This window comes from Drosophila yakuba, chromosome 2L (genome assembly GCF_016746365.2).
Source record: "Drosophila yakuba strain Tai18E2 chromosome 2L, Prin_Dyak_Tai18E2_2.1, whole genome shotgun sequence".
Classification (NCBI taxonomy): Eukaryota; Metazoa; Arthropoda; class Insecta; order Diptera; family Drosophilidae; genus Drosophila; species Drosophila yakuba.
Window position 1 is genome coordinate 4,029,461 of NC_052527.2, and position 27,934 is coordinate 4,057,394.

Below are 27,934 nucleotides of genomic sequence, written 5' to 3' on the forward strand. Positions count from 1 at the left end.
GGCTACACTTGTTCCCGCCCCCTCCCCCCTCGTCATTTGATGTCGCTGCTCCCTGTGAATAGCACTTTGTGCATGTGTGTGTTAGCGTTCGCTCTTTAACGTTAACGGTAAATGTGTGCAAATGACAGCGATATGACAGGTCAAGGCAGTCAGGCGGACGCACACACGTTCACAAAGAAGGGAGACATTCCAGCGGTGCACTGAGAGAAATGCAAGGCGGACCTTGAAACATTTACTCCTTCGTTTAAAAGAAACTTTAACAAAACTTTACTGATATACAAGTGAAACTATGGAACACTTTTTCAGCTATAGAAACTGTATTTGCTGGGTTTTATTTCCAGTGTACTGTGCAGCGTTTCTGTAGTAGCGGTGATCTGGCAACAGCAGGGCTTCCAGTCACACATATTATCCTTGGCAAAGGTTTTAGTGTCATTGTCACCAGGTGTTGATAAGGGCTACGTGAAAAAGGCTCCCACCGAAGGTCAAATTTATGGCTTATATATATCTGTCAGTTCACAGACAATTTTTCGAAATTAAAGTTGGGCGTGGAACGTGAAATGGGCTTGCAAAGGACATTTGATTAACACATAAAATATGGATATTTTTAAATTCATCTAAAATCATATGATAAAAAAAGGAACTACCATTAATTATGTAACAATATTGATTTTGCCATATTGTCAAATCATTTAATGGTACGTATGATTATCCATACCAATAATAGCTATAAATGGCTGGGAATTTGCACATTTTTCCTCATGCCAACGGACCAGAAATCCGAATCAAAGTCAATTACACGACAAATGTGCCCTGAATTGTGTGTTGAGAATGTCAAAGAAATGTGTCTATGGGAAATATTCCCATTGCACTCCGTGGGCATAATCCTGTTGAGTGGCTAAGTGAGATTGCATTTGTTTTGTTCTCCTTTTTCAAGGGACCATCTCTGGTTATTTGTTTGTTTGCCTTTTGCTTGTGGCTTCGATGTTTATTCATGGCAAAAAAGCTGAAAAAACAGAGAAAGACACTTTTAAAAGCCGCAATGACTCTTCATACTGACGGCATTAAGTGCGAACGGCTGTGAGAGAGAGAGATAGAGGCAGTGAGAGAGATCGCTTTATATATAGCCATATATGTAGCTGTGCATCATCGTGTCCAGAATCCAGAATCGAGAATCCCCACAAGCAGCTGCCATCTGCTGTCCAGCTCCGCATATTTCTCCACTGTCACTGATTTCTCAATAGATTTCACAGAGCAATGTGCATAAATCATAACTCGGTTGAGGATGTTCCTCCCACTGCACTCTGCACTGAAAGTGGGCGGAATAGGGGGCGTGGTGTGTTAAGCAAAAGTCAAACCACTGAAATGTGGGTGGGGATTTGTCCAGAGGGGCTGTGGATTTTTTCGGGGTTACGAAACTGAAACTGCAGCTGTGCTTGCGGCTTCGTTTGTTTTTTTGAGTTATCTCTGTATACGCTTTATTCCATTTTTTATGGTCAGCACCCAACGGCAAGAAGCTATCTATCTTTCTATTAAAAGCAGTTTTAATTAGAAGACTTTTAGATTACTTAAATATTAAATAAATATACTAAAACATATGCCTTCAAATAAATAATAAAATTCGTTTAATAATTGAAAATAAAAGCTTTTCATTGGTGTCACTGCAGTTTTTTATGCCAGTTGTTAAAGCCAAGTTGTCTCTTCTATTGCTGCATTTTCATTTCGTTTGTACTACCAGATTTTATTTATCTGACATCCGGAAAAATGCAATAACAACACCAGCAGCGATGGCAGTAAAAATTACTGCTGCGTTGTCGCCTTGCTCGAAATGTGTGTGAAAAATAAATGTTAATATGACAGAGGTTTTCGGTCAGCGTTGCGGATCTGCTCTTATTGAAACTCGCATCCAGAAGTGAACAGCTAGCAGCCTTACGTTAACTTCGAATCTGGGCGAAAAATGCAGAGCCAAAATTTATGAGTCTTTCGGGCTGCTTTCTCCGTCCTGTGTGCTGCTTTCTCCATTTCTACATTTCTCTTCAGCCTTGAACTCGGTTAATATACTTCTTATTTACAACCCTCGAGGATATAAGAAAACATGCTGCTCAAACACATCTTGTGTGCGTATGCTGCGACATTTTGCGTTACTTTGCATAATTTGTGTGTTGCTGCATATTCAAAGGATTCTATTAGTGATGGAATAAAGGTTCGCCAAGTAACTAAAAAATATTACATTTTAAATTATATCAATTGTAATTAGAGACAAGGTTTTTAACATATGAATTAAAATAAAGTAACTAAAATTTATTATAGAAAGAGCTTTTAAAATATCATTTGTAAGCTGTGGTGTTCCTTCCTTCACTTTTAAGTATAACCGATCCCAAAAGTATTTAAAATGCACGATCTCATATATGTCCTCTTGTTTATGCGTTTTTACATTTTTCCTGTTTTTGCCCGTCCCTTTCATTTTCCTTGCTCACATTTTATTTTGCATATTTGGCTTTTTGCTGCAGCAATTTTTTGGCTTTTGTCTGTCTGACAGTCCGATGTTTTGTTGCCCGCTTTATATGCATAAATATGATGTTGATTTTTATGATTTCTATAATGTTTCATTATGCTGCGTTTTACGACACAAGCGGGAGTGTGTGCCCCCCTTTTTTTCGTGGTTTTAGGGCGGTTTTCTGTGGCACAGTGTACACACATGTCTGGTACATATAGGCGGGGCTATATTCCCGAAAACGAGTATATCTCGGTTCGTTTCTGCCTTAATTTATGGGCCTTTTGTTTACCGTTGTGTGTATATTGTTTGAACAATTCGCCTATCTGGTCCCTCGGTTCTGGTATTTTGCTCCACAGTGTAATACACACTCGCCACCGCTCACCCCGCATTTCACATTTTATGTGCGCTCAAAAGCCAATTTCGTAGAGATTTGCCCGGGTCCAAAAACTTGCGGACCCATTATAAGCGCATAATCTTTTCCTAACACACATATTCGCCCGCACAACAGGCCAAAAATGAAATGGCTGAGCTTCCCCAAGTCAACTTCTCCCTTCCTTGTCCTGTTGTTAGATAATTTTTGACTTTGGCAGACCAGAAAAATACTGGGCCAAACACACACACACACACTCTCTATCTCTTCAGTTAGCCATTGAAACTCCCAATTTTCCCCATTTTGTTCCGCAAATTTTAAAGCTCACTTCTAGGCACAGTCTTAAATGACAGTTGAAGAAGTTCGCAGGCTAATGGCAAACATTCTGGATAAGTCAGAGAAAAATATGTAAAAAATGGAGGTCAGGAAATTAACAAAGACTGGATTTTATCAGACAGAACTTTGAATAGAATTGAATTGAATTAAATAACTTTATATACGAATTATGTTAATGGACTGGAATTTACTTATGAAAGGGGTTTCTTTAACATTAAATACATAAATCGAAATTAATACATATGATGGCATAAAAATATTTATATTTAATACTATAGACATCAATGTTTAAAAATCGAAAGCACAACGGCTTTGATAATATTTCTATGTGTAAAATTGCACCCAATGTCTAATTTCTTTAGACCGATTTTTTGTTCGCCTTCTGCTTTTTATGAGCAACGCCTTACAAATGAGTTTTAGCCAACTGACAAGGCCAACTGGGAGGCGGTTTTGCTTCTCTTGGTGGGGGCGTGGCAAGTTGGAGAGCAGAGACCCCACGCCGGTCGTTCGGTTCTATTGCCTGCTTTATGACAGTTTCATAGACTTTTTATGTTTATGCCAGAGCGTTTAGTGAGCGCAGCTGTTGCGTCCGCCCGGCAAGGCCAACTGCCACTTTGAGTTGTGCCACCCATTTAACGCCTACTTCGCCTCCCCCCACCAACCAACTCAGCACCCCACCAACATTCCCGTTTCGAAGGGCGTACAGTGAAGGGCGAATTTAAAGAAACATAAAGTAAATTTGTGAGATGGACTAAGATCTTTTGTTTCATAAAAAAACTTATATTCGATTTATGTTTTCTTCACTCATTTATTTTACTTGTATTTTAAGGCTCTTCTTATATTCTTGAATATTTGATAAATCCTTGCGCCGTGTATTCACTGTACCCGTGTGGCGGTGCTATATTTATATTTGCGTTTCTTATCTCCACGTAATTAAGGCAATGGCCACAGGACCCAACTGCGTGTGGATTCCTCGGAGGCCGTTCGTTCTAATCATCATCGCCATAGTCATCATCGACAAGCGCTGTCATCCGGGGGAAGGCCCTTAACCCTTGGCAGCCTGCCTTAACCCCCCGTTTCGAGTTTTTCGGGTCCCGTCACGAAACTATGTATTTTTCCTTGCCTCGCGGGAGCAATAATGTCTGGAATGGGGGGTTACTGGGCAACAGCTGCTGCTGCTGCTGCTGCTGGGAAAGTCCCTCATGAATTCAACGCCCACCACCTTTGTTGTATTTTCAGACAGCTCTTGGAGGGGAAAACTTCTTGGGTACACCTGCTCATCACGGAATCTTGATTGGTAACAGGTTACGGGATAGCAGTTAACAGATTTCTCCTGTTGATTTTTGCCCGTTGAATTTTTAATTACTGCGCCACGCCACGCGAAAAGCTCAAGTACTCGCATCGAAAAGTATGCTGCGACTTAAGATGTCTGCGAAAAGTTGAGCGCTTGGTTACACTTCCATTAAAGTTTGATTTTTATGCGCCAGCAGAGAAGAGCTCAAATTGGTATAATCGCAAAAGAAAGCTGCATTCATTATTGATGGCTCTTTGCCAAGTGGAAGTTTTAACTGATTTGATTTGGTGTTTCTCTGTGGTGTTCGTCTTAATTGAATCTTTGAATCCTGCCAAGTAACTGCGAGTGAATACGTGCATCTTTAATTTTTATGAAGAGCAGTAAGACACATTTTCAGCAGAATACATATATTTTTGTAAGCTTCGTAATTTGTTACTTGCAGCCCTTTGATAGCACAAAATCCGTGCCGAGCCACAGAGCCTTAGATTTTAATGAGCACCCGGACTGCAGCTCTATATATAGATGTTAGTACCCGATATTCGCACTTAATGAGCTTCACCCCTCATAAACTTCGGCCATAAACTATACTCTGGATGGACTTTAAGTTGCCCTGGATGGCGCATTAAAATGCCGCAACGGATACCCGCCTTGGGTCAGGCCCATTAAATTGGCGGGCAGCGGAGAAGAGAGGACACACATCCTTAAGCCAATTTTCGATAAGCTTTTCAAAGACCCTCTTCATTGTCTGTCAATGCACGAGCATGAGTGAAAAATATTTCTACATTAAAGGTGACGGTGACGGCGACAGACGTTGCCACTGACTCCTCATTGGGAGCCTGAATTCTGGCGCAGTGTCCTTGGTCCTGGCTGCCGGGATCCTGAATCCTGGATTCTGGATTCTGGATCCTGGTTGCCGGTGCCGGTGACAGCGCCAGCAGGAAACAAACAAACAACGCAGCAATGCAAACACCGGGCAGATGGGATCCTGGGATCCGGGGGTTTTTCGGGGGCTACAGGGGTCGGGAAGTTCAGGACAGTGCGTGTGTTTATTTTGTCGTAAATTGATTTTAACGGCGAATGACAAACAGCATCAAAAGCAGCAGCAGAATGACAGCACGAACGCCATTTTGCGGCGTTTAAAAATGTATTTAAAAATTTGTGAGATAGCTCTAGATGAGCTGTTAAAAGCTGAGATACTAGGAAGCCACATTGTTGAGTCCTCGGATAAAGAATTTTATTAATTTTTGAATTGCACAGTAAAAAACAAACTACATAAATGGAAGAACAACTTCTTTACCTTTTAAAATATGAATCATTCTATTTTATTTTGAAAATAGCAAACATCAGATATTTTTCCACAATTTTAAAATGTATGTTACAACACCTTGCCGGTACGTTGCACGCTCACTTTCTGATTAGAAAAATTATTACATCAAATTTATGTTAGTTGACGAAGTTTATGGGTTTATGCAGCGGCTGCCAAGGAAGCAAAGTGAGGTGCTGTAAGATGGAGACAAGACATGGCAAGGATGTTAATGGCTTCCCTTCTGGGTTGTCGCTCACCATCTAAACTGTATTATGGCAGCCACAAAACAACCTTAATAAATGTCGACACAAAAGTGGATGGCTGGAACGGCTGAGGGAAGGTGTCGTTGTCGCTGTCGTTGTCGTTGCCGTCTACCTGGCAACATGTAAAGCAGGTGTTTCCAAATCACTTACGTCGAAACATCGCCGAAACAACAGCGCCACAGACAGGACCATTCAAAGGATGCTCGCTACTGCTTCTGATTCTGATTCAGTTTCTGATTCTGCCTACGGCGACATTGTCGACGACTTGGCAACAATAACAGCGAGCAAATAATAAACAACAAATTTAGCAACATCAACTTTACCCACTGCCTTTTCCCACGCCATCAACCAGTGCAATACGCGGCGTATGCGTGATGTGCAGGAGAAGGCTTTTTACTACACATTCTGTCAAGTTATTTGGCAATTTTGGGTAAATATTTGCCACATTAATTGCTGTGACTTAAGGTCTATTTAGATGTTTGTTTGATTTAAGGTACTCTTATTTCAAATTAGAATTTAAATAGGTAAGCAACTAAATTATATAAATTCTAGAACGTTAATATTTTCAAGTAAACATTAAACAATTAAGGTTCCTGCAATGTAACAAATTGCATAATTTAATTAAATAAGTCGCACTTGTGAGTCTTTAAACTCGATCCGGCCAAGTGTGAGCTAGCAAATGACAACAATGCTGGCAATAAAAAAAGGCCTTTTAACTGAATTATTCATAAAGTTTGGCGACTCTGACGGAAGCGAAGAGCGGGCCAACTGCTTCCTGTGTGTCATGGCCACGGCTCCTGCGTTTCTGCCCCCAAGACACCCACATCCCTCCATACCCCCCAACCGCCACATTTGTGCGGTTATTGCGGCGAAGAATGGCGGCCGGAAGTACACGTTGACAAGTCGCACTTCGTACGGCGGACAACTTCCGGCGGCGGCTCTCTCGCCCCGGTTCTTCTTTTCGGTTTTCGGTTTGCCCCGTAACTTTATGAACTTCACATGGCCGGCAGGCGGTCGGACACCTTCTGTTCCGCCGTCCAGACCACCGTTCGCATTTTCCTCTGCTTTCCACTGTTTTCCTCTCGCCTTGCCTTGCCTTGCCCTGCCATTCCTTTCCTTTGCCAGGCTTTCCTGAAATGCTCCCTTGGCAGGGCGCCCACAGCATGTGCGTATTTGCATGGGGCAGCGACGAGTTTAAGACCGTTTGCTGTGAGTCTTGTTTATGCTGCGAAAGTGTGTGCGTACACTGGGAAAAACTCTTAGCAAGGCACTGCTATTTTTTGCTTCAAAAGTAACTAGCCATTGTGAGTGTTGGTAATGCATTTTTCTACTAACCTTACTTATCTAAAAATAACTGTATAAAAGTAAACCTTGTGACATTGTTTCTCTGCGTGTACTAGTGTGTGTGGTTTGTATATGTCTGCCGGCTTAAGCTAACTTTAAATTACGCTTAGCGACTGAAATTAATTTACGCAATGCCACGAGCACCGAAACAACAAAACAATGCCGGCAAATGTGCAAATGTGTCGAGTGGGGCCAAAACCGCTTCTGGATCAACGAGGGGCATGGCAAAATGGAGCGGACTAAGCTCCTTTTGGGGTTTGGCGCATTCCATAGGGCAAATCTGCGAAATTTGTGTCCTAGGTCGTAAAGTCATTTAATGCGCCGCGCAAAGTGGAAATCATTAAATGCTCTCGTTGAATGGGGGGCATTTGATATATCGAAATCAAGTTGGTCGAAATTTGGTCAGTTTTTGGATAGCTCTTGACGGCTGCGAACCGCATTTCGTCAGCAGATTAATTGGGGATTGTTACGGAATTGATTTATTGGCGTTTCGAACGAGTTTGCTAGCAGCCTATTGGTATTTTGGCATGGAAATAGAATATAAGCTTTTAATATGCTTGTTAGTAAGTCTTCAACAAATGTATTTACTTTTGAAATGATACTTTCTTCATTCTGTTGAACTTAGTACTCATCAATAATGTATTGACAAATGAGGCTGTTAGCCGTACAACGAAACCAATAAACGTATATTGAAAAGTCATTGATTTGGCCTTTTCTTGCCCAACTAACCACTTGACCAGCTAATTTCTTATAAGTTTTGGGAATCAATCAAATTTCACAATTGCCCTGCTCAATCAAAGACACTCAGTGATGGATTGTCTGAATCGGGTTTTGGGATTGGCCTGCCTTTCGCCTCTTTGACCATCGTCCGATACAATGCTCTTATCTTTTGCGGTTCCCCCCTGCAAAAATTGTCATTTTGATGACCTTAACAACCTCGGATGTTGCCCAAACCCGCATTTTATTTGCGCAGCTGCCTGTTTGTTGAATGATATTGGAATTTTGCGTGATGGTCGCCCCTTGTTGTTCAAGTGCCGCAAACATTTCGCTGGTGGAGCGTGCAAAACAATCAAAAAATTTGCTTTTCACTGAACAGACAACAATATACACAGCACAGAAAATATATATAGAAATAAAAGCGGTGAACATGAAGAATGAAAAAAAAAATGGAATGGAAGCATCCGGAACATCAGTAGGAGGCATTTTTCAATTGTGCTAAAAGAAATTTAATATGAAACTCATGCTGTCTATCGATTTTTAATTTTGATTTGGCATAGCCCCATGAGTCTTTGTTGTGGTCCCTCTGCAGTGGCGAAAATTTTGATACTCCAACGGGTGAAGCGGAATCAAAAGGCTGAAATGGCTTAAAATATTTTTGTGGTATTAATTTAAAAAGCTTATTGTGTTGCCCTCTTGCATTCAATAGTTTTATTTTATTCTCGTGCTGGCACAACCCCTTGTCCCATAAAGTAGTAAATTTACTGACTTTATAAAAAAAGAGGGGTGTATATACAATTATGTTATGAGTTTAAGTAAAAAATATTTGAATAAATCAGCTTATTTATTTTAAACTCTATATTCCTCTTACTCTTTAGCATAGCAGCTTAGTATTTAATATATTCGGAGATTTCCAGTCAACTTGTGTTTTTATTTGTTTGTATATGTAGATCTTGTATTTATTAATGTGGGCTGCGACTCAGCTGACACATTTCGCATTTTGGGTGATGGATGTGGGGCAATAATTTCTGCTATTTATGCAAACGTAGCTTGTTGTTATCAATGGATGGTCCCAAGTTCCCCAGTTTTCCCGGTATGTTTGCCTTTTTATGCGGGTCAACGTTTAACCTTTACCTTGCCAGCAGACATACATCAAAATGCCCAGATCAAATGCTGACTTTTTGGTCTCTGGAAACGGCAACACGTGTGTTGTTTCCAGCACAGTGCGACATCCATCGGAGATATGGAAATATATAGATATTTCTATATATGTGGGTATGTGGCAGCTCTCTCCACTTATGCAAATTGAAATGCAAATAAGCCATGCCGACTGTATAGGCGTTTTATGTTCAAATCTCCCCGAAAGTCGACAGCCTTTTGTGTTTCGTATTTCGTATATTTTTTTTGTATTTGTGCACGAGTATTTGGTATTTTGTTATGGCACGCTTTATTGAATTCATTTAAAAAACAATTTATCTTTTTGGCTGCCACCGCTGCTGTTGTGCTCGGAAAGGCATTTTTCTGTCTTTTATTTTTCCGAGTAGGGAAAACCTTGGGAAAAATCGGCCAGAGTTGCAGCGCCTTTTGTCTAACATCCCAATTAGCCTTTTGTTTCGTTGTCAATGAAAAACAGGCAAACCTTCTTTTTCACTACTTTTTACCCATTCATCTCCAGTGCAAGCTGTGTGCATAAAAAATTGTAAGGATTTTTGCCTCCTGCCGGTCACGCCTTTTAAGGATCACAATTGCCTTTTGTACACCGCCTCCTGTCAATGACTAAATGTATGGCCGTACAAAAAAAAATAATAAAAAAACAGGAAGAAAGAAATCTGATGGCCTTTTAACAACTAGAACTTGAGTTGAAAGCCCAAGCCTTTTCCTTTGCTTTTGAGTGAGGCTATAGTATAATGGGCAGTTTGGAGAGATTTCCTTTAAAATGGGTGCACTTTACTGAAGAATGTTACTTCAAAACTTGCCAATAATGTTTGATTTTTATAAACTAACGTTTCACTTCACGTTTCAAGTTTAATTTTTTTCCCAATAAATGAAATTAGTTCTTCTGAGATATTCCATGACATGATTTATGAAAATCTACGAAATTTACCCATTCTTTGATTCCTGTGAATGAGATACCCACTTTTCATATTCCCAAATTCATACCCCACCTTTATTTAAGATATTTGTCTGCCTCATCCTGTTTTGCACCATTAGTCGAAATCCCAGGGCCACATAAATCAAGCAAATGGTTTAACGGGCGATTAGCAAAATTGTGTTATAATAATTCTTATTTCATTTTCGGCTGCTCTGTTCTGTGCCATTTTGCTGCTTACACGTTTTTGGCATTTGCATGTTTCTGTGGCTGCTGCTACTTAGCGGTAACATGCAGTACATGTATCTGCTGGATCATTTATTTATTATGCTTGTCGCCTGGTGGTCTCCGCCCCTCGGCCCCGCCTACCGCCACGCCCTGCCCTCCGCTCCGCCCCTCTTAACCTTGTGAGATGGGCCCTTTGTCTGGCATGTATTTTGAATGGCCTGTTGAAATTTTCCAAACGATTTGCAGCATACGCCGCATTGAATGTTTTTTCCCACTCCCTTTCCTCTTTTATTATTATTTTTGTTGTGTTTTTGCCTTCGTTTTGTTGTTGTTTATTCACGCTCAAAATGCTATGGAAAATGATTATTATGTTTAATAAATAAATATGCTTGCAGGTCTGAAGAAGTATTGAACTTTTTTTTTTATTTGAACGATTCAAAAAGTTTCTGATACTTCATAGGTTGCGTATACGCAATGTGTTACCAGTACCCACATACAACCAACTTGTGGTGGTGGAATAAGTCGTTGCACTTTTTGTAGTGGTATTTTTGTTTAATATACTATATAATATTTAAAAGCAGTATAATCTTTTGTGTTATCATTTTGATAGCACAACGGAAATGTTCGCAGAACTTTAGTAAACGTTTAATGATTTTTCATGTTGCCCATTAGCAAAGTTAGCAACTTTCGTAATCAGTTCGATATCCCACCATTGTATAGAAAGAATATTCCCCAACCAGCCTAGATCATGGACGAACAGATGCGCCAGATGGCTTAAAGGCATGAAAAGAATACGCGGAGGGAGAAAAGGGAAGCCATCAACTTGTTGGCAATGAATTATCGCCAGGCAGATGAACATTTAATGATGTACAATGGCATCGATGACGTTGTCGCTGGCAATTTTAATAAATTCAACAGTCGAAGGCCCGAGACTTGGGTGGCGCATCCTTCATCTTTTATCGCGAGGGAAAACAATCCTGCCCTGGACGGCAATTAAATGAATGTCCTTAGCCCTTGTCGTCCCCTCGCTGCCTCATTGACAGCCATCAGCCATCAGGCAGCATCGGGCAGCAGCAATCAGCCATCAGCCATCAGCCATCAGCGCGGAATTTATGAGGCCAGGCCTGTGTCCGTGATTTATCGGCCCATTGCACAAACTTACCGATAATTCGAGTTGAGCTGCACATCGCCAATGGCCACGTTCTCGAACAATGTGGGGCAGCAGGTCCATCGCGCCCAGTAGAAGGTGAAGTCGGTCGAGTCGTAATGCTCGGTGAAGCGACACTTGAGCACCAGATCGACTCCCTCACGCGTGTCCAGCGAATCGTCCCCGGAGATCAGGCCAATCCAGAGCCAAAGTTGACCTGCAACGACACAGAATGACACACAAACTTGGTTACACCACGCAAAACAGCTAAATAAATTTAACGATGCTCTCAAGCAATTTATTTTAAGCTCTAAAGACAAATGTTTTAATTGAACTTTTTATTATACCGTGAATACTTAATTTTCTACAAAATGCCCGTCGCTATTAAGTGATAACAGGCACATCTGAATACTTAAAAACTCGAAATCTTAAATGTTATAAAAAGATTTAAAAAATATATGTGACACTGGTTTTTTGCAGTCTACGCATACAGCATTTATTTCCGGATAACTGGCAGCGGCAATTCAATTACCTTGTGCAAATTTCAGCCTGCGTCCATTTAATTAAGAGAGAACCCGTCGAAATCCAACACAAATTCATATAACAACATTGATATATCCTTGCTGCTAAACTGATTTGATTTATTTTGTTTCACTATTATTAACGCAGCAGAGCAAAAACGAAAATCAATACCATTCGAAGAGCACGAACACTGGTATATGCACCAAAAATAAAGAATCAACATTGGCAGAAAAAAAATAAATACAAAAAAAAAATGGTATTGTAGCAGCTCGTAGAAATTGTAAATCTATACCACAAAAATGAATAATTCACATGCCACGCCAACCATAACACAATGCCAACCAGGCGGTGGAAGAACTGCATCCAAATTGGTTTGTGTTCCCGAAAAGAATTTCCACACAAATTGGGGGATTATTTACCCATAAAGACCGCTTAGAAATTCTATTTTATTTATTCGATATTACAACTGAAATAACATTTTTTAACTTTAACCTCAACTACTTTTGCGCTTTACAATTAAATCATATTATATGTACTTAAAGTTTCAAGTATTGCACATTTTTAAGCTTATTTTTCATATAGATGACGCCATAAATATACAAAATTTGTATTCGTATTTGTGGCATATTATTCGAACATTTTTTTATCTCTTGCTGAAACTAAGGAAAAACTTTCAGAGAAGCAAATTAACCGGAAATAATCGAGATAAAATTTATTGCAGGCATATAGTACCCAAAAAATAATGCATATTGCATACGAAGACTTTTTGTGGGCGTTCAATAAAATTTTAACATGAGAATTTCCGCGTTTTTCATAAGCTTGAAAGTATTTTCACATAATTGATGGTGCAAAATTTCCGAAATAAGTTTTCTGAAAACAATTCCAATCAAATTTCGCTGGCTGCAATGCGTTGTTCGTTCCATTTTTATAAATTTTTGGTAGGGGGAAGTGAAACTTTGGAGCTTTTACTTGTGGTCGCTTTACAGTTTTAGCAGCATCGCTGAAAAAAAACTAAGCACGCAGTTTAGTTTTGGGGAGTTTTCCCTTTTTTTTTGAAGTGTGTATTCAGCTAAATGGAGCAAATGGTCGAGTGGACGCCATTGGGTCGAGTGCTGGTCGGAAAATAGGGTTGGGAAAACTGGTGGGTTGTGGGGCGGTTGTTTGCACATGCAGCGCTTAGTTTTAATTTGTCTGCCTGAATTTTAGTTTTTTGTGTGCTCCTGCTTTTTATATTCTCCGCTTTTCTTCTTTTTCCACTCCGCTCAATTTTCATGTATTTTGTTGAAGCGAATCTGTTTTTTGTGCATCTGCCCATCCATTCATGTAAGTCTGTGGAAAATGTTCTCCCATTTCACCCTACTACTACATTGTTGCATTTGGTTTCTACTATAAATCTATATATTTAAGCGAAGCAACAGCTTTATTGTGTTCGGATTTTTGGTGTATAAAACGCAGAGTACAAAATGCAAACAACTCAATGCACTGCGGCTGCATTTTCGATTGCCTCGAACGCTCAAATGTATGCTACGTTTTTTCCACCAGCTGCTGCTTTGCTTTCCTCCCTTCTTTCTTTTTTAGCTCGATCATGTAGAAACTTTGGCCCTTGCTGCTATTGTAATTAACAATTGGCAACACAAAAAAGTTTGGAATATTCAGGAAAACAGGGTTTTTAGCATTTGTTTGCTTTAAGTTGGTATATTTCCATTAAATACTTTGCTGATATGTGAGGGGGCTTATGATATGTGATGGGGTTTATGAAACTAGTGTTATTTATGACGCAGCTTATGTAATTGAGTTGCACATTCCCTTGTATTTAAGGACCCACTTGTACTTTTCTCTGTTTTTGATTATGAAAACAGTTCATGTACCCATTTAAAAGGGTAAGTAAAAACTGATTTCTACCGCTATGCTTCGCGGAAATTTTCACCTAATAGAAACTAAAGTCCAAAAATTATAATGTATCAATCTTCTAATCAGCGATATTTGCAACTGATATCAAATTAAACTGGGCGATAAAAACGTGTTGGTTCAACGCATGTAATTTGAAAGCTCAGGAAAATAAACAGAAAAGCGAGGAGTGAACAGAAATGCTGACTGGGTATCGTGTTTAACGTTTGTTTTGGCTACCGATTTACATATTTCCCTGCAAATAATTATGAATGAGGGCAGAGCTTGTCCCTCGAGGGCCTTCAATTAGCATGACCACGCCCTCGCCGCCCCTGAGCATACAAAAGCATGAAATGCATATGCATATAGATTTCATTTACTGCATGTAAGTTGTTTTCGGATCTGGAAGCGCTGGAGTTGGTTATATTACCATGAGTGAGTCGAAAGAAAAATACAATTTTTTTTCGGCCAGAGCTCGAGGAAAAACTCTCTATAAAATGTGTTAAAGTTTTTTTCAGGCTTTTTCTTGTGACTTTTTTTTTTGTTGCTTAAAGGCTGGAATGCATTTTGCAATTATTTAAACAAGCTTTTGCAATCTGATGGATTTTAAAATGTAAATTAACTTTGTTTGCATACGAAAGTTTTCACTCGTAGTGGGAAAACTTATTCCGGCCCATATGTGTGTGTGTGTGTTCTGTAATAATTAGCCATCATTAGAGTTTCGGTAAAGTTTTCCATCGTCTCACTTTTCCTGCTCGCTTTATGAATTTTTCAATTGTTCGCTGGAGAACTGAGGACTGAAAACTTTATCTCCACTCAGTTCAGATGGGTTCAGCCCGACTCGAAATGCTTAAACATTCATAAGTGCAAGTGCCCACTGCACTTGAAAAAAATTCATTAAAATTGATGCTTGATTAATTAACTAATAGTAAAAACCCATTACTGTTGAAATACAATTTACAAATTTGTGTGAAATACATAAGGGAATTTAATTCTAATTATTAATTATTTATTGTTTTGAAAATGCAATTTTCCAGCTGTGCATTTATGACGGCAAAATAAAGGCAGAGTTCGTTTGGGCCAAAAAGATGCCAAAGCAGAAGTCAAGTCTGGGCAAATGCAACCCAAACAAACCCAAAGCAAACAACAAAAACTTTTCACATACTCGTAAAAAAATGAAACTTTTTCACTTTACACTATAGTTTTTTTGTTTAGTTTTTTAGTTTTTGTGGCTGTGGTTTTCCGTCCGTTTTGCCTATGTCGAGTTTGACTTTGTTTGGGGTCGACGACGCGTCATCTTCATAAACACAAATGGCATCAGAGGGCTAGAGAAGTGAGAATAAATATGGTGTCTATTGTAAACGCAGTCTAAATACTCTACAGTTGGTTGAAGAAATGTGCTAATTTTTGATTTCTTAATTTCGTTTATATATAATTCAAGATCATTTTTCATGTAGCATTTAACCCTATAGCTAAGTATTGTACTCTATATCGCGGAATGAGGCACATGATGGTTCTATTTAATGTACTTATGGCTTTCAGAGGATGGCATAATCAACCGAAGTGTTGCACTTTGGCTGCAACTTCCCCGCCAGCAACTCGAGTATCCTGAACATTCTCTTCCTTCAACATTTCCCCCTTTTTGAGCCATGAAACTTCTAACACTTGTACATCATTTTCTGGCGGTGTCTGCTTGACTTGTTTGTAATTATTTATTTCGCATAAAGTGCGGCAGACTGTTGTGCGTAGACAAGAATTATGGCATTTCGGGCACTGTGTGTGATGTCTGGAGTTTTTAAAACAGATTTCATGCTACAACGCCGACAAAATGAAAGGCGGTGGCATGAGATGGGGCAACGTGTTCTCTCAGCAAAATGCAACTAATGTGGGAGCGTGTGTTACACTTAAAACAAGCTGTTTTCTTCTTGGCTCGTTTACTTGTGGCTTTCCCTTGGTCGTTGTTGAGACAACGCCAGGATTTTCCTGTCCCCAGACCTCTCTCTAAAATTTTCCCTGACCAGTTTTTGCTTTTCGTTCAGCTTAATGCGAATTCCTGCTCTTAACATCAGCCATTGTTGTTTTTCTTGTGTGTTTTGTGTGTGTGTGGCATATAAATATAATATGTAGTCTCGCCTCCTGCCATTGTTGTTGTAAAATATATTACTTTTTAACCTAGGAGTTGCTGAACAAACCCACACCAACCCTCTCCCCCCTTATTCTTACTCATAACAATTACAACAATAGCAATTGCTGCCTGAAAATCAACTACACGTATATGTGAAAGATTCCTGGGTCAGTGGCGTAGCTTTGGACTTGAAGGGGATTAACTTTGACCTAACTTCTTTGGAAGCTGGGCAAGTTTGGACTTAAAACTGCAAGGCCACGACACTTAAAAGGGTTTCTATAGATTTAAGGTGCACTATGCTAATGTATTTCCGGAAAAACAAGTGTGGCAATAAATAAACAATTACTCTAATGTCCCAGTAAGCTGTGGTTTCTATCTAAAACATTGAAACAGAAGCGAGAATTGATATCGTTATTCCAATTCTAATCTGTTTAGATATTCATTTTTCGGAATGGTAGTTACTTTCTTGGACGATACTGCTCGAGGTGCTTTTAAAATTATTATACACGTTCTTTGCGTGAGCCCCCTTTGAAAAGCAACTTGCTTCCTCCAACTCTGGTCATAAACTCAAGTTTATGGCTCTGTGTTCCGTGTAATGTGTTGCTGACATGCGCTAAGTTGTTGCGGTTGCTTTTGCTACTGTGCTCTAATGCCATAAGTCTTTAGTGGTGCTCTCAAAGCAACTGGGTGGATCCTTTGTCGGCTGGGATAAGAACTCGCATAAGGGATATGCCATCCCATATCCAGAGTGTTTGCCTTTGCTGCAGCATGTGTGGCAGTTCATACGCTTAACAAGACATTGCAGCTGCAACTGCAACACGAACTGCCTGCAAAGCGCTTACACTTGGAGAAATGAATAATCGTTTACTTTTAACAATTCCTTTTTAACTCGCAACTTGTGTGCATTAAAATGTACCTATTTTAAATCTAAAATATTTCAATTATTTTGAAATAAAAAAGGTATTTAATTCCAATTCGTGTTTTGCTCAGTGATCTCGCAACAAGCAGGCCTTCTTTTGTGACAAATATTTGCTGCACATAAAGCATAACAAGCGATACAGGAGGAAAATGTGGATTGCAATCCGTTCGTTCGATGAACAATCGGCAGTCAATCGAAAGGCAAACAAGCAACTGAAGATCCGTAATGAATTCTTTTACCCCTCCGCCCACTTTTGCGAACCATTTGATGGCCACAGCCGGTGAGACAACTCATTAATAAGTCGGTATGTGAAACATTTGCAAATTAACTGCAAACGTTGCGTATGCGTAATGTAGCCAGTATGCCAAGTATTTGCTTAGCCGTCGCCGAGTCGGGGGGAAATTGTTGGAAACTGCAGCTGCGGGAGTGGGAAATGCGGGAAAATCTGGCTGATGACTTAGCGATGGACGCCGCTGAGTGGAAAACCGGAAATGGGCGGTGGAAAAGTGGAAAAGTGGAGGTTGAGTAGAGGCAATTACATCAACCAACCGGGAATCTGGAATTATAAAACCAGCGATGCTTTTAGCGGGATTATGTGCAGGGATTACGGTCAGAGGATCTATACTAAAAAAACCTCAGGGCTACTTATAAATAGGTTGGTCTCGGAAGCTGTCAGAATTATTTGTTGTAAACTCAAATATGCCTATTTAATTTAGTTGCTTAGATATTTGTATGACTAAATAGTTGTACAAATTTCAATTTATATTTATTCAACACTTGCATTACTTAAACGTCGATTATAAAGTAATATACGCACAAATGGTATTCACTGTGCCACTTGAATATTTTCGCGCAGCTAATGTGCCCGAAATGGAAATATGGTTTCCTCATCTTCATGGCTTATGGCTGGTGGGCATGGGAAAAGTTTTACGCTGCGTATGCGTAACATCTGGCTAAATCGCTGCCTGTTGGGATTGCAGCGGATTTGGTTGGAAAATGAGGACGGGGGCGGCAAAAGGGTAGCCTGAAAAACGGCAAGAGCGGCAAGGGGGGAAGGAAAGATGTAAGGACTTGTGTGCCACTCAGAATACCCAATTTCACTTTAATTAAAACATTTGCAGCTAGTAATGTTGGCAAAAGTTGCCTATCCACTTAAAATGAGACGGATGGGGTGTGGGATAAAAGCCGCGGCAACCGGGGCACGTATATTACATAATATGCCATTAATAAAAGTGTTTAAAGTTTACTTAAGTGCCGCACGGAGCTTTAGACAAACGGAAACCGTATCAACAACAGTTAAAGCCAACCGAGCAAACTAAAACCCACACATATACATATACTATATATATATATATGAAGCAGGAGGAGTTGGGAAAAACGAGGGTCTTTGGGTTGACATATCCCCAAACCAATACTAAAACACTCGGATCCTATGACTGACTGTCAAGCAGACGGGTGCCCGTTTTATATGCGACCAGTGCAAAGTAAACATTTTCAGAATGGGGATGACAATGAAAATGGGGGGACTGGGAAAATAGGAGGAGCAAAAAAACTGAAATGAAAAATCAACGTCACATTGCGACTAGAACTTCATTTATGCTGCAAGCTACAGGAAGGCCTACTCCCCTGTCTTCCACTGCAAGAACATCTGATTTTAATGGAGCTGTTATGATAAACAATAAAGGTGTAGGCTTAAGTTGGTTAGCATTAAGCAGTATTCAATAGCTTACCCAAATCAGTTACTAAACCCATTAGGAAAATAAAAATTGAAGTCATTTTTGCAAGTGTATAAGTCCCCGTTGTGTGTCTCCTTGTCCGTCTTCATATCCGCTGGCTAAGAGACTGTGGATTCATTCACAGAATTGACTTTGCGGCTCAGTTGCGTTGAAAGCCAAGCCAAGTCAATAAGGCACGCACAGATGGACCGTACTGTGTGTCCAAGTGTTGGGGACCTGGGGGGTAAACGGGCCCAACAGAAACCAAGAATCTGCTCGAGAATATGGCTGTGGTGACCACACATCCATCTCGGGTTGAGTATCTGTGGACCAAAGTGGTCCGCATGGGTAGCTCAGAATGCAAATGCAGTTTGCTGGGCAAAGATATCGGAGTACAGATACGGAACACGGAATTCCGAGGTGTCGCAAATTAATGAGGTCTGTGAGCAGAGATGCAATGGACTTAGTTGGGGGCCTACTTTATCGGGATTAATATACCGGTGATTCCGATCTATTGCAATTTTGTAAATTAACGTACAGTTAATGTAGTAATTTATATGTGGTTAAACTTATTGTATACTAAACATCTATATTTTCTGAGTACAATTATTTCATTGCGTAAAATCACAGAAACTCTTTAACTTATATATTCCAATTATAAATACTTGTTTATTAAAGCAGTATCTAAGCATCTCCGATGACTATCTACTTGCTTTGGCCGACTCTTGACCTCAATTCCCAGCATAATGCAATTTCAAGAGTCCATTTCAATTGTCCTTTGCCTCTGCCAGCACTACTCTGCATTTTCTACTACATTTTCAGCATTTTCCCGGACATTTAATTTGGCATAATTTGTTCGACAATTGTCAAAGGCTGCCGTGATTGAGTGGGACGGGACGAGCTGCATAAATCATGCGGTTAAGTTGTAAAACGTTAAACTTAATTTGCTGTAAATTAAATAATGCTAAATATTCGGAATGTTGCATGCAGAGGCACTCATGCCGAATGTTTGTCATGTTTTGTGCAGCGCAATATTCGAACATGAACCAGCAGCTGTAGCTGCACTTGCCGCAAAATTTATGATTGCATTTACACGCAGGCGAAAGAGGAAGGACGATGCGAACAGAAAGATAGGGTCATACAACAGGGACAACGAAAATATCACAAGGATTTTAAATGGTGGAAAGATATGAAAAATAGAGCAGAGTATATAAAGCAAATCACACTTTTATAACAATTTTTTAATTTAAAATGCTACATTTTCCACACAGCATCTTGCTTGCTATTTTCTTGACCTCTGCTGTGCGGATTTTGAGTCCTTGTTTTGTGGCATATGGCAGAAGTTTTGGCCTGCACTCGGCGCCGCTTTCTGTTTTTGTCAAGCACCAACAAACTCGGCCAGCTGACGCCTCTTAATTAAATTATGCTTTTTAATTAGGCCATTTTGCCAGTGTGTGTGTGTGTGTGCTGTGCATTTCCGTCGCTGGAAAATTCTCATGTTTGTGGAGAGAGCGCGACTAATTGAGCATTTTCTTTGTTGCATTTTGTTTGACAACCACGAGTGGTCCAAAAATCAAAGCTGCAGTTTCAGGTTGCTAAATTAGTTGGTTTGAAATATGTCAAGTTAATTAAAATGAAATGAAAAACTTATCTGTTTGTATATATTGATGCCCTCAATAGAAAATTTGTGCAACGATTTTATGAATCCTTGTGAATTTAAAAATAATACAATAATATTTCTAGGCACATACTGGCAATCTCACATAAATTTCTCTCTTAGCTGAATTCCTTTATCGTTAAATGCTTGATAAGCCCTTCCGAAATTCGGCTTTTAATTAGCTTGCCCTTCTCCTAGTTATTTCATTTACCTAGTCAAGCGAACATTTTTCTTTTTAATTTTGCAGCTTATTGCTTTTCAAAACATTCAACCAATTAGCATTTAACTCCGTTACATTTAATCCCAAAGAAATCTGCACTTCCCATCCCCATTTGGCTCACTCCACAGTATTTATTATGAGTTTTCCATTAGAATAATCTCTTAACAGATTCACTTTACAAGCGAGCATTTCAGTTAGCTCTCTCGACCCTTGTCTTTATTTTCATATTTTCTCATATTTTCCGTTTTCTGCATAATTTGCCCTGTGCCATATTTTTGAGCGACCCGGACAGACAAGGACTCTTATCTAGGAAAAGATAGAAACGCATATTCACACAAATTTGTTGTCATGTTTTTGTTGCTCAGAGGATAATTTAAAAACAGAAGCACCTTTGACACTTGCAACTGACACTTGGGCCGAGAGGACACCCAGAGAAAAAAAAGGGACAACGACCAGACGCTTTAATTTAATATGCCGTTGACCAGAAAAAGGGATGGGAAAACACAAGGGCAACCCAGGCGGGCAAAAACCAAATCCCGAAAGTGTACCCAAATCACTTTTGAAACTATCTTGCGCCTTGACACAGCCCCAGAGGGATAGAAAACGAGTGCCGGAGACTGGGTTAGCACAAGTTTAAATGTGGCTAAACATTTTTGACCACACGAAAGGGGCTCGAATTTTATTCACACATCTGTGCACAGAGCGTAACGGAAATATTTGTATTTTTATTTATGGTACTTTATATTTGAAATAAAAATATTGCGTTCTATAATAGAAACCTAACGGCTTAGCTACAAGACATTCAATTCAGTATTCTGTTATTTAAGGACGGCTTTAGAAGCGTAGCTAATTTTTCACTGTGTAAATATTTATGAGGTCCTTAAGGATTTTCAGTCAGATAAGCGTTGAGCATTTAGAGCCAGGGAACCTTTTCTTGTACTCGCATTTTTTCGCTGGCTCCAGCAGATTTAATTTGAATGCATGCATTATAATGAACCCCATTGAAGGAAAAACAAAAGGTACGCCCCAGTTTGAGAGTCATTGCCAGAGGGGATTTAGTGATATTAGCCTCGGGGGCAGTGGGGCAATCAATGTAGAACACAAATCAATTGCCCGATGCCAGCCAAGCGTGAATTACGTGACACGCCACGATGCGTATACGTAATGAGATCCATTTTTTCCTCTGCAACAGCAAGAGCAAAAAATCCAATAGAAAACGCAGACTAACAGAACAGATAAATACAAGAAAACCCACACATGACGAGGGGGAAAACTAACGAACTGCGAGGGGTAAGATTTCCGTGAAGGAAAAAAACTGACAACAGCATGAAAAATTGTCACTGGCTGAGAGTGGCCCACTCTACTCTTAACTTAGCCCACTTTCCCGCACCAGCTCCTTCGAGGCTCCAGTGCAGCTTAAACGCTACAGAGAAACCGGAAATGTTGCTTAATAAAAACGGATATACCAATTTAGTTGTGTGCAGCAGTAAACAACAACGGGGAAAATAGGGAAAAACAAGAAATACAACCAAGTCGAGCAATGAGTGCCAGAATAAAACAGCAGCAGACGAGGCTAAGAACAGGAATCCAGAGTTGCAGAGGAAAAATGTAGGGGAATGGCGAGTAAATCTCGAAACAGAGAGTGCTGCTAGCAACTGCAAAGCTCAAATAAACACAAAAATAATAGAAATTCATTTAAAGTTAAACCCAGGACAAAACAAAGACAGGCGACAGGCGAACAAGGTGGAGAAGGGCTTACAAAATGATGGCACTTCGTAAAATACTTAATAGGTAACTTTATAAATTAGAGAAAGGGAATTTAATAAATACACTAGTTTATTAAACTATACTATTTATTTCTTTAAGGTATTGCACTGACATAATATTGACTAGATTTCTGTATTTTTCGCCACGTTCAGGAACAATAACCATATCTTTGCCAACTTTATTTCCATTCAAAGTTTCTTCGATCTACCCCAAAATCCACCATGAATAAACAGGAATTAATTCCTCTGCCCCCAACTGTCGCAAACCCATTCAAATTCCCGCATACCCCGACCAAAAAAAAGAAGAAAAGAAGCAAAGCCGCAAAAAAGCGGAGCCAGCGTTAAAATGCACAGCGCAGTGATCAGGATCAGAAACACAATGGGCCAGCACCAAGCTCTGGCATGTTGAACATATTTGTTGACTGAATGGACGGCGGTGAGAGGGGGTCTAAAAAGGGGCTAGAAAGCAACTGGAAAAGGGGGTTTTGGGGCGGAGTGTTGCTGAAGTTTAGCCACACAGCTTGAGTGGAGTTTGGGGGTCGGTTTTCTGCACGGAGCAAAATAATATAAGCATGTCAGTTGCACACTTTTAGCAGAAGTACATTGTATAAAATTGGAATACTATCTTTGAGGAGCTAACACTACACATCACTTTTTTTAAAGTGAAGCAATACACAAACTTAAGAATATGAATGGCATAGTTTTTTTCCAGTTGTTTATTACAAGTTACATAATTATGTGTCACCAAACAAACCAATTATTTTTTTCGGTACACTTTTTGCTGTTTTTATCCCGGCCGCAATTTTAGTGTTTTAGGTTTTAAAGCCTTTCAGTTTTTTTTTTTTGGTTTTTTGCCCAAAAACTCTGCCGTTCTCCCCCATATTTTTTTGGTTGTTGCCCGCTTTGTTTTGCGGCCAATGCAGCCCGTTTACGTTTGAATGCACTTCAGTGCAGATGGACCTCAGGGGGAAGGGGGAACGGGTAGGGAAGGGAAGGGCCATTGGGCTGGGAGCTTGTCTAAAACAAATGACCAAAATGACACATGGCCACACGGCCGTTTTGAAAAAATATATAGGCCAAAAGACTTAATACAAACGAGGCGCAGAAAAAAGAGCAACTAGGAATGCTGCATCGAAATGAAATTGCTGGGAAGAAAAAGGATGCCATCGATATTTTATTAAAAAAAATCAGTTTTAATGCAAACTTGTAGGCGTAGCTTACAATATTTTCAGATGTTATCAATGTCTCTTAAAAAATACTTGTACTCCATCATAATTAGAAGCTGTTAAGATTTGGCAGACAAAACGATTCGAAAAAACTACCATCGCTTGCCGAAATCGTGCGGAAAATCTTTGCAGCCTAAGTTCAAGAACCCCATTGGCTCTCGGAAGCAGGAAGTGCGTTGTCCCCCGGAAAATGCCCAAGAACAAGAACTGAAAACCCACACAAAACCCAAACTAATGGGAGAGAAGGAAAATGTTGTTTCAAGCTGTGTGCACGAGCGGACTCAAACGGTATTTTCTCATTTTTTTCATCTAGATTTTTTCAACAATTTCTTCCATACTTGGTTTTTTTTTTGTGCTGGGGTGCTCAACTGTTTTCGCGTAGCTGTCATAAAAACTCGCCATAGGAAGCGGAAAGGAAATTTGTGCCAAAAATATACACAACTGTGGGGATCTGGTGGAAAAAAAAACGAAAGCAACATGCCGAGTTGAAAGTGGGTAAAACGCAGAGGCTTCCTCAAAAGGAGTAAAGATAAATAATGGCCAACATGATGCGTGCGTGTACTATATACATATATATATATATTTTGGAGGAGTGTGCGGTGTAGGCTCATTTTCCGGGAAATGATTGAAGGCACTGCCATAACCCGCAGTTCCAGCACCGATATTACTCAAACGATATTCAGCGGAAGGCGCTGGCCAAATTGCCCACACAAATAAGATGATAGATAAGCCACTGCCAGATGACTCAATTAGCGAAAGATAATGAATGACGGTGGTCGGGGGCAGATTGTCAAACAGATGCTGCCATAAATGATGATTTTGCCTTGCCGAGCGCGCAATTGCAACTATTTATGGGTTGGGGGGTTTTCGATTAGAAAGGGGTTGACTTGCCCAGAACGGTAATTAGTGTGAACATACTTAGGTTAATGTGAAGATAGCTTCGCTCCACGATATACAGCAAATTGGTAAAACTAACTTAATGTGGTTTTAAATATGGGAAAAGTTAGCTTGATGAACATACATATATTCATAATCCTTTCGCTTGCATAACTTTTGTTAAATCTGACAAACGTTTTCCTGCCATTGATCAGTTTTATTGCGTTTGTTATTTCAATTACCCAACTCCCATTTCAACAAGTCAAATATTTGCTAGATTGATTGGTTGATTACTTGTGGCTATTTCGTCAGCAAGGGAATTTTTTGCGCTCAATCAGCTAAAGTTTGGCAATCAGTGAGCTCCCACCCTAAAACCACAAAACTGCCTGCAAAACTCCAGCTCCAGCTCCAGCTTTTTGTGCTCCCTGTTTACTCTCCCTGAACTGATTAAGGTGCTTCTTTTAGCCATTTTTGGTGCTTTTTTCCCTTTCTTGTTAACCGTTAACGGCGTTCAACTGTGACAAATGCTTTTGTCGGTTCACCCCACACGGGCACACACAAACATTCAGATATATATGATGGTTCTATAGATACTCCGCAACCCGAGAAACACGGCCAAAACTCATAACATATGTTGCTGTGCATGTTGGGGCGGCTTAGAAAAATTATTTATGAACAAGGCGCTCAGACAATGCCCCGGATCTTACGACATAACCTTAGTATCCGTATTTGATGCACGTGCAAAAATAACCAAAAAAAAATTGCCAAAAAACGAATATATCGATCGATTTGAAAATATATATACTAAAATATTTCAAAGTCTTGTCGCTTAATAAATTCTTTGAAATTATTTAAATGTTGAAGTATTCGATGCCCTATCAATATATTTTTTGCCATTTATATTTTCTTTTTTTAAGAAAATTTTTAAAAGTGTATCCCTTTGTGGCACTTGTAATTTCTGCTGAGGTTTTTTTCGCCTTGTTGCACGTTTAGTAAATAAATCACGCGTTACGTGGCTTGGCCATTTTTTATATAAATAATTCGAGCCAAGTTTGCTGTTTTAGTTTTCCAAGTGGGCAAGGTGGGGGTGGTGGGTGGTGGGTGTGGAGCATTGATATACTGATACAGTGACCTGTGAACCGCTGACCAACGCACCGCCCCCCTTTCAGGTTCCTTTAATGATTTATGGCGTGTGGCCTATTAACGTGTGTGTTGCGTGTTTCGGCCCCGCCCCTCTGTGTATCATAAATAAACGCAAATCTATAAACTAAACAAAACTAACAAGTGGCGAGTGGGGAAAGTGCGGAGATGCGATATGGGGAAAATGGTAAAATGGTGAAACAAACTAAAACATGACTCGCTGGTTGTTTATGTCTTGGCTAATGAGCACGAACTTGTCAATGTGTCAATTTAATTAGACAAGCAAACTCACACTTACCAATTGACATCGAATATTGAATTATGCGACAGCAACACCATCCGTTGCCGGCGCCTCTGTTTGACCATGTCGTATGTTTACTTACATTTTGCTACGAGATGTTAACATTACTACAATCGAAACACACAGACACACCCACACACACACTGATGAATGTAGGCCCTTCTCATGCACACTATTAGCTGCAAAAGTATTACACATACGCCATGTGTGCCTGTCAGGAAGGGGATTGCACAGGAAAACAATAGCCAACTAACCAAACTCCCTACCTTAGTTAAGTTGGGATACTTAATTGACGACTATTTAGTTTCCATTCATTGAGCATTAATTGTATCTGCCAAATAATGCTATTATTGCTGGAGTAATTATAGAAAGCAAATATCAAAAGGACCAAGCTATTTAAAAAACAAGAGAGAACGCTATAGTCGAGTTCCCCGACTATCTGATACCCGTTACTCAGCTAGTGTAAGTGCGAAGGCCAGTTTTTGGCGATTTGTGGGCGTTAGAGTGGGCGTGGCAAAAAGTTTTTTTGCAAATCGATAGAAATTTACAAGACCAATACAAAAATGAAAAAATATTAAAACATTTTTCAAAAGTGTGGGCGTGGCAGTTTTGGGCGGTTTGTGGGCGTTAGAGTGGGCGTGGCACCATGATTCGACAAACTTGCGCTGCGTCTATGTCCCTGGAGTCTGTATGCCTAATCTCAACTTTCTAGCTTTTGTAGTTCCTGAGATCTCGACGTTCATACGGACGGACAGACGGACAGACGGACGGACAGACGGACATGGCCAAATCGACTCGGCTATTGATCCTGATCAAGAATATATATACTTTATATGGTCGGAAACGCTTCCTTCTGCCTGTTACATACTTTTCAACGAATCTAGTATACCCTTTTACTCTACGAGTAACGGGTATAATAAAATATAGTATTCATTTAAGCTTATATCTTTGAAAATCTCATTGAAAACGTCTTTGAAAACGAAAGTATTGGTATCTAATCAACTTTTTGTCAATGCAGCAGCAGCAGCAGCTGGATTGACAGCCACAGCCAGAGTCCAAATCAAATCATTTATGCCCGAGCTGTCCTGTCCTCGGCCCCATCAATAATGTTGCTCTGACAGGAGTCCTCCTCAGTGGCCATCTCTTTGCTTCCCCATCCCCATCCCCATCCCCATGGATTACCTTTCGATTCCCGAGCCCGGACTTTGGTCAAACAATTAACGCCACAGCCGCCCTAATGATTTATGTGTGCCCTCAGAAGGTGGGGTTTTGATTGGGAAATGGTAAGGGTAAGCTGAAAATGGCTGTCTCAGCTTTGAGGGCTTTGCATACGGGAGTGGGTCAGACAATTTGCGCTTAGAAGGAATCAGGAAATCATCGGAAAGGAAAAGGCGATGATTACACCCACAATTATAAGTACACGTTTGGCTTATTATAATTAAGATTTTTTTGGGTAGTCTTCAGGGATGGTTTTTTAAATATTTTTAAATCTATGTTGTAAATATTACAATCAGCTTCCCTTAACTCTTTTTATCTCACTCTTTCCTAGTTCTTTTTAACACCTAGGAAAACTTACTCAAGAGATTCTTCGCAAGTTATTAAATACTCTTGTCGGCCTGGATTTCGGTATATAATCCACTTCAAGCTGAAGCTCCTACTTATTTTCAGAGCAGCTGCATCTCTTTCTTCTAAACTGCTGTCGTCTCTTTCGCTTGCTTAGCATGCAAATTTGATGGCGTTGGCCATAAAATGCAACTCTCTTTTGTATTTTGTCCCTTTCTGTCGGCTACATTTTCGGTTTTCAAATTTCACTTGAAAAAATTTTAACTACTTTGCTGGCGAAAATCCTTCCCATCGCAATCCTCTTCGCCATTGTTTGTCTATTTACACGAGCTCATTAACATTTGAAATGACTTTTTCCTTTTCGCTCGCCGGGCGTCGTAAAAGGGGGGCTTGTAAATGACTGCGAAGGGGGTCGAGTTATTTTAATGT

At 39.9% G+C, this 27,934-nt stretch overlaps 1 protein-coding gene across 3 annotated transcripts in view; it reads right to left on the bottom strand.

Moving 5' to 3' along the window:
* Positions 1-27,934, bottom strand: part of LOC6526786 (hemicentin-2) — a 104,887-nt gene that overhangs the window by 46,511 nt on the left and 30,442 nt on the right. For all 3 annotated transcript variants that reach the window (XM_015197778.3, XM_039371415.1, XM_002087853.3), the window contains exon 3: positions 11,604-11,805. In XM_015197778.3, the coding sequence (XP_015053264.1) occupies positions 11,604-11,805 (202 nt within the window). The remainder of the gene's footprint in view (positions 1-11,603; positions 11,806-27,934) is intronic.